This window comes from Clytia hemisphaerica, unplaced genomic scaffold, assembly GCF_902728285.1.
Source record: "Clytia hemisphaerica strain Z4C2 unplaced genomic scaffold, Clytia hemisphaerica genome assembly, whole genome shotgun sequence".
In the NCBI taxonomy this organism is placed as follows: domain Eukaryota; kingdom Metazoa; phylum Cnidaria; class Hydrozoa; order Leptothecata; family Clytiidae; genus Clytia; species Clytia hemisphaerica.
In genome coordinates, this window is record NW_027104370.1 from 397,043 (window position 1) to 409,325 (window position 12,283).

The 12,283-nt window shown below is 33.9% G+C and overlaps 2 protein-coding genes across 3 annotated transcripts in view; one reads left to right on the plus strand and one right to left on the minus strand.

Annotated features, from left to right (window-relative positions):
* Positions 1-12,283, minus strand: part of LOC136818438 (uveal autoantigen with coiled-coil domains and ankyrin repeats protein-like) — a 221,249-nt gene that overhangs the window by 46,778 nt on the left and 162,188 nt on the right. The window lies entirely within an intron of this gene.
* LOC136818474 (5-hydroxytryptamine receptor 1D-like) lies at positions 2,118-9,565 on the plus strand. Its single transcript, XM_067074808.1, has 2 exons — positions 2,118-2,315; positions 8,535-9,565. The coding sequence occupies exons 1-2, from the start codon at positions 2,291-2,293 to the stop codon at positions 9,563-9,565; spliced, it is 1,056 nt and encodes a 351-aa protein (XP_066930909.1). The 5' UTR covers positions 2,118-2,290.

Sequence of the window (12,283 nt, forward strand, 5' to 3'; positions counted from 1 at the left end):
CAAACTAATCGGATAGGATTTTCCCTTCGTCAGCCAAAATAGTCCCGGGTGGAAAAATATTGAAAAAGAGGCTAATAGAGCAGAAAAAGGGCAAAAAAGGGAACTTTCAAAAAAAGTTTCTCAAAAATTAAAAAGCAGAGCTTGGGTTTGGAATAAAAATGTCCTGAGTGTAAATTTATTTTGAAAAATTAATTACCCGAGAGTAACCAGAACTTATAAATAATGAATTTGTATAGTAAATTGTTTTTTATTAAAGTTTTTAATTTAAAGATGTTCATTATTATATGTTTCACTTTTTTAGCCAATTTTATCGGGATTTTTTCCCAGACACTCTCTACTGTAGTAAGCATGTAAAATGGGGGCATTCTCTAAGCGCCAGCTATTTGCTTGTCATTGTCTGAAAGCAGAGGCTCCATACATAAATAAATGAATAAATAGAAAAAATCTTAGAACTTAGATGTAAAAACCTACCACAAAGATGGCTTCATTTTTTAATCAAGTCTTAGCATGAAACTTAGATAAACAACTTCATTTACATATCGTCGTTTTTATTACTGAATAGAAAATGTTGTCTACTTTATGTTTGTTGAATACAACGGTGCTTAGACGTTTAGTGGAAGAGATATGGTGGCTGGTGTCTATCTGGTTCTTAAGCAGAGAAACTCTGAAAATATTTAGGAGTAGAATTTGAAGGAATCAACTTATTTTCCACTATAAAAGACATGATGTGCCTTTTTTGTTCAGAATTGAAATCTTTGTTTTTGAAACAAAATTCGACACTGATGCATTAAACCATCCGCTTATCGGGTATTTTTGGACTAGACTTTGAGAACTGAGTTTTGAGAATTGAGCTTTGAGAAAAAAATTTTATGCTGTGAGTAATCAAGTCTTTTAATACAACTCCAGGGTCACTCGATCTGAAATCTACCATATGTGCAAATTAGGCTTTTAAAATCGGATATTCACAGCACAGAGATATAATTTACCTAAATTTGAGTAAATTTTTGGGGAAAATTTTTCACCTACGGTACGTCGTTTACCTTGAGTCCTCCGGTGGGAATGCAGCCTGTGATTGTGTATGGATGTCACGAATCCTGTATAATCTGTTTTTGGTACTGTATTAGAAAATCTAGAAAATGAAAGTCCCGACCATCAAATAGTCTTAAATCTTTATCCAAGATGATAAAATAATGAACTTTCATTGTCTACACATAGTCAGCAATTTTGTTTGGTGTGTAACATGGTTCACCGAAAGTCACGCACACCAGAGATTACTAATTTCTTGCACAAAAATTCTAAGTGTATACTCACATCTCATCACGTTTTTGTCAATCTATTTGGATCTGTTTTCAATGATCCTTGGTATATTTTGGCCGAAAACAACATACCAGAATACTTTTCACAATACTTTGATGTTTCATAACATTATAAAAACGTGCCATTATTTTGTTTGTGAGTCTTTGTTTTTAGTACCTTATTGGGGAAAAAAATGTCGGGGGAAAGTGACAAAATTTTTCCCCGACGAAAAATTTCCCCGACATTTTATCACCCAACCAAAACTTGTACCCGATTTTTTTATCCCCGACTAAAACATTTACCCAAAATTTTATACCGCAACCAAAATTTAAATCAAATTTTTTTACCTCTTTATTTACCGAAATTAGTGTTTTAAACGTCGAATTACAAGATCCATTTTCGAGCTAGTGAATGGATAATTCAGTCGGGTGAACGTGACGAATTTGAAATTTTGGTCGGGGAAAAGTGACGAAAATGCCTCTGGTGACAAAATTTTTCCCCGATGAAAAATAACCCGACTAAATAAAACTCCGATATGTCACGATTGGCATTGTATATGTTAGATAATTGTTTTATCATGGTGATTTTGTATTTTTCTTGGCTCAAAATGAAACGGAACTCAAAAAGCCTTAAGGAGATTAAGATATATCATCTCTTTTGGCACCATTATGGAACACAGAGGAAAATCAAGAAATCAATATCGTCCTATTTATATTAACGATATACTTTTGAACACGAATTGTTTACTTTAGAAATCCGACTCTTATGTCATACTTAAACTTTTTGTACTTTAAAAGCTCTTGATTCTGTTTTCACAGCCCTATGGCAAATCGTATATGGATTTGAGTTTTGTGAGAGCCACTCTTTGATAGTCTTACATGAGAATCTATTAATTCACGTTTGAGACGAATTTTTCAAGATCAGATTAAACAAGAAGGATTTGTATTTTTGAAGGAAGAGAGTAAATTTTTCATGTCAGAAAGATATTTTCCAGATGTATCTTGCACCAAGCCACACAGGTAATCATTCTGATTTGTTTCTCCTGTTCAAATATTCGGGTACGAACATGTTTCCTGGTTATGGTACAAGGTCCTACAGGACGATGTATATCTACCGCCTGACTTTTGAAAATCCGAAATTTTGGAGGGTCTGAAATTTAGGAAATAAGCAAATATCTAGAAGATCTTCCTGTTATAGATATAGTCAATATCTTACGTAATAAGTTGACAAGAGGCGCGCTCCACCCACGACCACCCTTGTATGAAGACAATGCACTTTGGCGAAATTGAAACCAAACCCGGAATTTAACGTTTCTTAGTTAAATAACAGATAGCACAGTAACTTAAGACTTTTAGACAGCCTTTCGATTATTTTCATTGGGTCAGCGGCAAGCCAGATTGGTTATCTTCTATGAAATGAAAGGAAAATTTGAGGGAGTAGGGCTTTGAGCTGAGAGTAATGAAGTATAAGCCCGAAGGGCTAAAATCGAATCTTTAACGTTTCAGACAAGAAAAAGTGAAGCCTTAAAATATGCGCCGTATTTTTTATGACGGACTGAATCTAGCGATTCCTTTGTTTTTGAGTGATATATTTTTATATATATATAATAGGACTCAATATTGACAAATTCAAAATTTACATACACGTCTGCCGGGTTTGAAGGGTTAAATAAACCCTTGAAAAATATTTTAATGCTTAAAACAATTTCTAATGACCTCCAAAATTGACCCAGGCCTAAAAGAATTGAGACAGGTTCGTGTGTTAAAATATGTCACAAGTATCATTAAAAGTGAATAATTTCTTTACTGACAAATATTTTTGACAGTATAATATTTTTGCCGGCGATAACTTTCACCATCGATGCTTTCACTGACTTTTATTTCTTTTCAACACCAGATGGTTTTAATTTATTTAGGCAAATTTGATTGGATTCAATGATCGCTATGCGACGGAGACGGTTAGCTTCTGGTTGATTCGTCCAGAGATTTGGGAAAAGAGGATAAGAATCGCCGCTGCCGCTCGCTGTTTTCTCATTGTTGACCATTGAATTCGGCGTCGTCTGAAGTCGCTAGGCTAGGGAACAACTTGGCCAAGAAGGTACTGCGAAAAAAATGGCGCTATGTGCAGTATTATAACAGTTCAAGAAAAACTGTCTGAATTTACTCCTTTGGAGGGGTTTCCTACTTGATATAAACAACTGAAAAGCAAATAACGATCTTTTGGGGTTTCCACTGACAAAAAAATCTGCTGTTGCATGCTTTATTTTTTGAGAAAAAGATGGCGGAAGCAGGCATGCTAAAATTGGATGTGAAATGGGACCTTTTTATTTTTAGCTAGTTTGCCCTACTGGAAAGTCTTTCAGAGTCAAAATAAAGTGGTTTGGGTTGGCAAAAGGTTGTAGGTGACTAGCCTAGCTTTGGTTTTTATTGGCACCTTCTAGATCTTTTTGGCACATCCTTCAAAGATAGCTGAAAAATTATATTAAAAAGTGTATTTTTTGTTTGTTAAGTTGAATAAAATTAATTTTTTTGTGTTGCAAACATAATTTTTATGGGTAGCAGTAAGGTTGATTAAATGACAACCTATAGCTTAGTTTTACATGGTAAATCTTCAAACTTTCTTAGCATTTTGATTGAAGATGGGCAGATGGGCAAAATCGACAAAATGTTGTATTTTTTTCCTAGTTTTTATATAGATGAAAAAATAATGTTATCCTAGCAAAACTTGCTTGATGGCAATGGATTTTAGATTTGGTAAGTACGCTAAATTATCCTTGATGACTTTTTAGCTCCTACTGAGGAAAAACATTTTTTTGGGGTTGAAATTTCAAGTTTTTGTATGTAACAGAAAATTGCAACCAAAGTTCTAATATTAATACTTATGTAATTTTATGAAACTATGACTCTGACCGGTTTGGCTCTGACCGGTTAGTAGATTTGCTCTGACCGGTTAGTAGATTGGCTCTGACCGGTTAGTAGATTGGCTCTGACCGGTTTAGATTGGCTCTGACCGGTTAATAGATTAGCTCTGACCGGTTAATAGATTGGCTCTGACCGGTTAATACATTGGCTCTGACAGGTTAATATATTGGCTCTGACCGGTTAATAGATTGGCTCTGACCGGTTAATAGATTGGCTCTGACAGGTTAATAGATTGGCTCTGACCGGTTAATAGATTTTCCAGTTATATAAGATTTATTTCACCGGTTTTTGTCTGTGGTCGGTGGAATTAAGATTTGTTGTTTGTGTTCTGTATTTGTTCATGAGAGCTTGCTGCAAAAATCCTAATTCCCATTTTCATTATTATATCCTTTCAGGTTAGTTACCATCATACTGCCCCAGTAACCTAGATCCATGAATTATTTTGTACCTTCACGTGGTTGGTATACAATGAAAATTGGCTTAAAATTTGTCTGAATTTCTCACGTACAAGGTTCAATATCTTTGCAAACACCAACAAATTCTGCTAATAAGATGGACAGGTGAAAAGCATGTTTAAACTCAAAGGAAACAACAATGGAATCTGATGTCATGGTTTGTTTGCAGTTGGATTAAGGTCTTTTTATCCCTGTTTCACCAGGATTTCCTGTTTGATTACGCAAATAGTCCCAAAATTTGAAACAAGACACCAGAATGGGGCTAGACTACAATTACAAGATAATTGATATGAACCAACCATATAGATATAAAAAATATTTAAATAGAAATTCCAGTTTGGAATTGGAAGTGGACACAGGACTATTTTCATACATCACATTATATAATTATTCATCTTATGAAATACTCTTTTCTTGAGCATTGATGAACAGTCTGGTTATATTCATACTTTTTTTCTCTAAAATTTTATTTGAAAGGGTAAATTGCTTTTATCTTAGAATCACACCTCTATTGGAATTAGTGAGCCCCCCCTAAATCCAAGAGTGACCGATTTTTCATATACTGTTTCACAATATATGTTTATTTTCCAAGGTGCTTTTAGTGAGGAAGGATCAAGTCAAAGTTTTTTTATTGTAATTAATTTTCTTGCAATTATTTAAGTAACTTTTTGGAAACAATAAGACAAATAAAATTGACATAACAAGAATCAAAAAATTAATCCAGAAATTTAACCAGTTTATTATTATTTTTTGTTATTACAACAAACGCGACCAAATAAAGATTTTTATATAATTTTTGTTTTTAATGTATGCTACTGTTTTGTATTATATTGCTATTATTTTTCGCTTTGTTGTGTAAACTTCAAAAAGTTCTTACAAAAAAATTCATGATATTTTTGATTTCTTGTCATTGATATCATGAATTGCTATTGTTTTAGTCCTGTTTTTTTCTTTCCCTTCTCCTTCATTGTTTTAATATTCAACCTAGCTAGCTCTTTTTATATGATTGTCAAAACACTTTAGCCCGAGAAGTAATGAAAAACTATATTAGTTTTACCAGCTTCGTTTTGTGTTTGAATGCAATGAATTTTAAATTCTTTTTCACTAGTAATTATTTCTATTTCTACAATATAATCTGTGACATTGGTTCGAGCATTCCTTGAATAAAGTATTTTGGCTAAAACTGAAAGTTTTTGGCTCGACTAACACTGTATCCGCCTTGTCCAAAATGAAAAGTGCTTATAAAAAATACCAAAATCCCCGATATTAGAAATATTTTTATTTCACTTTCGATATCAACCACGGCTGCCATTTTTTGTTTGTACTTCTAGTCTTGTGCGCATAGAATAATCAAGCGCTCCGATTGGCTCAGAACTAAAACAATCGATCGGTCGCAGATATTTCAATAGAACAAAAGGCTCCCTAGCCTATATTTCTATAGCTGAATAGCGCAATTCTTATCCTCTTTTCCCAAATCTCTGATTCGTCTAACAGATCTTGACTGACTGAGGACGATGATAAACAAGCACTTTTACCGCCCTCAATTTGACGGCTCAGACTATGGGTTAATCCAAATCGCTTCCGCAAATCCGCTCGCTATTATCTTGCCAAGCACCGAAAACATCGCCGATGAAATGTGAAATAAATTCTATAAGTAAAGAAAAAGATTTAACTGCTGAATTTTATGACGTGAAATGTTAGAAGTTTTTTCCAGAGCGAGGATAAATTTTTTATTTAAATCCGAATCGGGAAAATTCTATTTATTCAAGCTTAAAAATCCATTAGGATAGTTTTGGAGTACGAAATCAAAGTCAATTTTAGGATATTTTCTCCACCGGGGACAAAATTTTGGCCGATTTGGGTCTATGATGGAAAGAATAAACCCTCTCCCATTGACTAATTATTTTTTAATCTGATTTTTCTATGAAAGAATGTCTGAAAAGATGTCAAATAAGCATCTTACATACTTTAAGGCACATACGAAATATTTTTCTCTATTATTTTTCATATCCAATACTTTAACATTACCATACTAGTGAAATTTAAAATATGTGCTGTGTCATAGAGTCATTCAAACAAGACTGTTTTCTTTTTGTTACAAGAGTACAGAGGCCATCAAAAGGGTCATGAGTTGTAGTCAAGAACTAAAAAAATAACAAACAAAGCAGAAAATATAAGATTTATGATCAGTGGGTTGTGTTAGAAAAACCACCAATCTGAAGTATTCTTGATCAAAGATTGTTATGTTTTAAATATTTTAAGCACATATCAACACACCTGAAATTGGTATTTCAAGTTTGGTTTAAAGTGGTGGTTGAAGGGTTGTTAAAAGTTAAGCTCTCATAATTGTTAGTATTTGATGTTTTTTTTTGTTTTTTTATGCAGTCTAATATGTGGGGGCGTACAGTTTTTCAGAATCGCGGAAATCGACCCTTTTTTCTTCGGAATTTCGGAAATCAGGCAAAATTCCTTCGGTATTTCGGAATGTTGAAATTGTTTCGCTATTGGGAATCCATGAATTTTTGCTTCGAAATTTCGGTATTAAAAAAGTTTTTATCCCCCTTTTTCGGAATTCATACATATGAGAAATCAAAATTGATGAAAAATTACTCAAAACGAGGAAAATCACCCCAAAAATTGGTATTGGAATTGCAAGTATTTTTTTTACGAAATTTCGGAAATTTTGGTAAAATTATTCGGTATTTTGGAAATCACAAACCCCGTACGCCCCCCCCCCCCCCCCTAATATGGTAAACGCAAGTGAAACTTGGCGATTTGATAGAAAAAGTTTTATAATTGGGCGGGTAGCTAAGCAAAATATAACACCTTTCTTTCTTTTTTTGCGCCTACTCTTTAAAATGTTTTTGCATTTTGAACCTTAAAGACTATTTATTGTTTTTAAAGTTACTTTTGGATTAGGATACCTTCAAATACCAACTTGAAACCCCTTATTTATCAGCTCCTCTTCTCAACAGGGCTTTTTTTGAATGGGAGCTATCCTCATCAATCACGCCACTGCGTGTTAACTTATACCTGGCTCGCCCGAATCAAATGGGATTGACTATGCTGTTCAGGGCTGGATGGTTTTCAAGTTTAGGGCATCTGAATCATATGCAATAGAAAATAAGACTTACTACAAACTTTAGACCTCAGATTTTTAAAATTCTTTTCCTTTACCCATGTATGCTGATTCCCAGATGAAATACCGTCAGACTTTTTTATTTATGCATCGGTTTTAACACACAAGTTTTTTTGACATTTTAATATGTCAATCTTTCCGGTCTGGCTTTTTGACACAATGAACAAAGGTAGCCACTTGATAGTCCGAAACAGAAAGCTTAAAGTTTTAAGTGCATATTTAACATAAGAAACAGAAACTTACGTGAAATCATCTAGCAAAGTAATATTTTAAATGTCTTTTAGCTAAATGGAAGCGTTTTGGGTGAGTGAGATGTTATTTGCAGGGAAACATTTTTAATTTTAGAAATGACTTACTATAGGGACTATTAGTGAGGTTAAGTAAATCGGCAAAATCACGACGACGAACGAAAATTTAACAGGCTAGTGAGTTTCAACCAATCACATTCCTTATTTTCACTAGCCTATTACATTTTTCGTCCGTCGTCGTGATTATCCTGGTATGCTTAACCTCAGTATTATCAGTGTTTCAAACAATCTGTGGCAAGCTGAAGATGGCTAAGAAAAAATCATTTAAGACGGTTTTTTCATTACGGGATGAATTTCAAATTCAATGTCCTAGGGACATTAAGTAACATTCTATGCTCAACTCTCTTAGTCACACAGATGTATGGGTTTAGAAACTAAAGTAATTTTTGTAACGTCTTTATTTCTTTACTTTCAGAAATGACTTTCAATAGAGAGCTTCAAATAAGCCTACTTTCAATATCATGTGTCGCCATCGCTGTAGTTAACCTCGTTTGCATCATTGTCATCGTCAACTCAACAAAACTTCGTCGCAAACCTCCCACAATCTTAATCGGGAATTTGATCGGAACACATATGATTCAAGGAATATGCGTACTACCTTTATACATCTTACGCATCAAGAATCCTGCACTTGTTGCGATTTGTGATGGATTTTATTTTACCTATATGTTAACATTCTATAGTGCTACTATCAGTGTTTTTCTACTCAGCTTGGATCGAGTTTTAGCTGTTATTTTGTTAAACTCCTATGATAAATATGTGACAATGAATAATGTTATCAAAGTCACTGTCATTGCTTGGAGCTATATATTTGCCTTATGTTTAATGCCATTCTTCAAACTTGAAAGATCTAAAGCTTTGAAACATTCGATATGTACATACCTTCAACCTAGAGCATGGACTATATTCATGTTAACCGTAAACGCATTAATTCCTTACGTATTTATAGTTATCGGTTACGTTTATGTACGCGTTAAATTGAAAAAATTATCGGCGTATTTCGCAGCTGCGGAAGTAACGAAAGACGGGGACCAACGTGAACGTAAGAAACGTGAAAGACGTACGAAGAAGTTTAAGAAACGTAGTAAAATCACTAAATTGACATTCCTTATAGTTTTCACGTATGGTGTAACATGGGCTCCATCTATCATTTACTATCTGGTACAACACATATGCACCAGTTGTATTCCCGATAAATATTACCAGAGTGAATTAAAAGACATTCTATCGTTCTTGATGAAGTATATCAATTTCTTTGATGCAATGATCGCACCAGTGTTATATTGTTATTTTCATGATGAATTTCGACATGAATTTAAGAGGATTATATTACGGAAGGAGAAGACGATATCAACAAGTAGCTTTATATCAGACTCCAATGCTGTAAGCACAATGTCGACCAATACATTCGCTTTGAAGGAAACGACGAGTATAAGATCTAATTGAGTTTGCGAATAATTTTTATTAAAATATTTTTTTGTGTTCTATTAATATTTTATTTGCTGAAGGGGAAAGCAATAAACTTGGAACTTCGGTTTTTCACTTATTATCTCAATTGGTGATAAATCACCCTCCGGGTCAGTGTTGCACTGCAATCTCTTACTAAACAAATTTTTGATAAATCATGTCACGAACCAAGTTGATATGCTAAAAGAGAAGAGTCTTTCGTGGATAAAGCACCATTTGGTTTTGTCTTTTTGCCAATATCCTAGGTGGTATCAGTCAATTAATTTCCTAAGTGGTATCAGTTTCAAGGCCGTAAAACACCAGAAAGATCGCAGAATCGCCAGAAATGTTTTCCCGGGAATGAGAAAGTTTTGCCATTCTACTTAGTTGTAAACAGGTAAATGCAAAGTGAATGTGGAAAAAAGAAAAAAGCCAGGGTTGAGAGATTAATAAGTACATTAATTAGAATTCTTATAATAACATGGTTTTAAGTGATATATAATACAATACTGAATATGTTAAAATATTGAAAATTATTCGGACAAACTGAACTGTAAATTTTTATCAAATAGTTTTTATCATATATTTTTATGTGTTATTGATATCTTTACGTCATGTATAAAGTCTATTCCTTCCACAGTTCATTTTACTTTGTCTTTCTTTTGTTTGGACAACAATTATGGAAAGGTGTGAAGACTACAAAAAGACTATGACAATTTGATTTCAGAAAATAAAAATTTCACAAAACGATATTTTGTAAATTATTTTCACATTTGAAATGAAAGGAAAAGTTGCACGCCAAGCGGTGCATAATTCATGAAGATTTGATGTTTTCCAGAAATTTAGAAAAGAAATACAGATACCAAAATTCGTAAAATCGTCATAATTTACAATACAATGCTTAAAGAAACTTACTCCAAATCAAAAATATGCAACAACATCCGGTAAGATTTCCAAGTCCAATTTAAAATAAAATTAAAGGTTTTTGGCATTAATTGCCACCGCAGGGAGCCTAAAGCTCCCGAGGATGGCATTCATAGCTTCACGCATAAGGAAGTTGGGCAAACATCTCATAATTTTACGCACGTTTTTCAGTATTTAGTTCCGCTTAACGGTAGCATTCTTATCTTACGGTCTCTCTATTGTTTTATCATCGTCCAAAAAACCTTTCCAGAGTTATTTTGATCTGATTACTCATTTTGAAATCTCAGTTTGTCTTTTTTTTATCCTTGGAGAGTTAATGAATCTAAGGAAATTCCCTTTTCTGGAAAATTCCCTTTTTATACCACAAGTAGTTATTAAGCGCTCTTCATAGGTTAAAAATATTACTCTACTCAAAGTATCTGAACAGCTATGTTGCTAAACGTGTACATTAGTAAAATAACATATGAAGAAGGGATGACTTGGAGTTTTTACAAGATGCTTAACTGACCTGGTTATTTTTAAACAATAGGGATGACGCGTTCTTTAGAAACAGTAATAAAATCGTTTGTCTCGACATTTAACGACCAACAGAGTCATCAAAGAACTTGTAAAGAGTCCAGCTTGTCCCATAAAGAGCAGTATCTTCAGATAAACGCTCTTTATAAGAAAAAGCAGTAAGTCATATGATTCTGGCTGAGCTGCTCTTAGTTTTATATGAGTTTTTCAGGCTTTAATGTCAATATTAATGAAAATGGAAACCTGTACTTCTCAGTAATTTCCGAAATCTAAGGCTTAGATTCTTCTTCATTTGTTCTTAGGTTTTGGCCAAATTTCAGCCTCGTATTCTTATGAAATTGTTCTTATAAAAAACGTGTAAGACAAGGCACGGATGTCACTCTAAGTAGACTGTAAATCACTTCCTTGACACATTTGTTAGCATTTGAAAGAATTTTGTCTCAAATGAGAGGTCACTCTTAACAAAAATTACTGTAGGGCTAAGATCATTCCTTTTGAACGCAAATTCAATTCTATGTGTTCGCTTTGCTGCGGTGGCAACTTAATGAAAGTTATGGCTAGTATAAGGCAGAATTGATAATCGCCGTCACAGGTCGGAATAAGATTTCGGCATGTGACTTTAACGATATATACTAGTAAGAATGAGTTTATCAATCCATAGAAAATAATAATTCGTCATAGCTTAGATTGCGATCTCTACGTTTAGCCAAACGATACACAACGTTGTTTCAACGTTTATCTAATGTTCACAACGTCCATATAACGATATAATGTTAGACGCACGTTGAAACAACGTTGTGTGCCAGCTGGGACCAAACGAGAATCAACGTACATAAAATTGCCAGTACCCAACTGGATCATAAACATACCCCGGCGGAGGGCTTGCAATATCTTTGTAATCACCACATTCGTATCTATCCGGAGAAGTAATTAGAGAAACAACAGCGATGCTGCTGATATATACTTGATGATCATATAAATTTCCAGATCCATAAAATGTATTGTAAGCTGGGTAAAATGATTTGAACTCATCATCAGGAAGGAATCTGAAATCTGTTCCTTCCAATTTTTGGTTCTTAGAAACAATGCCAACAAACTGATCGACATTCATTAGAACCACATGAACTAGTTTCCCAAACACGGCTTTGCGACACTTAATGCGAATCTCACTAAAAGCATTTTGGGTACGTAAATTTCTTAACGTCTCGTACGCAAGAGCGTAAGCACCCGTTCGTACTTCTTGGAGCGACGTCAATTGTGTTTTTTTGATCAAATCAT

What these genes read in the sequence shown, in the direction of transcription:
- LOC136818474 (XM_067074808.1), top strand. Translation starts at nt 2,291, where the DNA reads ATGTATCTTGCACCAAGCCACACAG. An exon ending in TCTTGCACCAAGCCACACAG is followed by an intron (nt 2,316 to 8,534) that starts GTAATCATTCTG and finishes CTTTACTTTCAG; the next exon opens with AAATGACTTTCAATAGAGAG.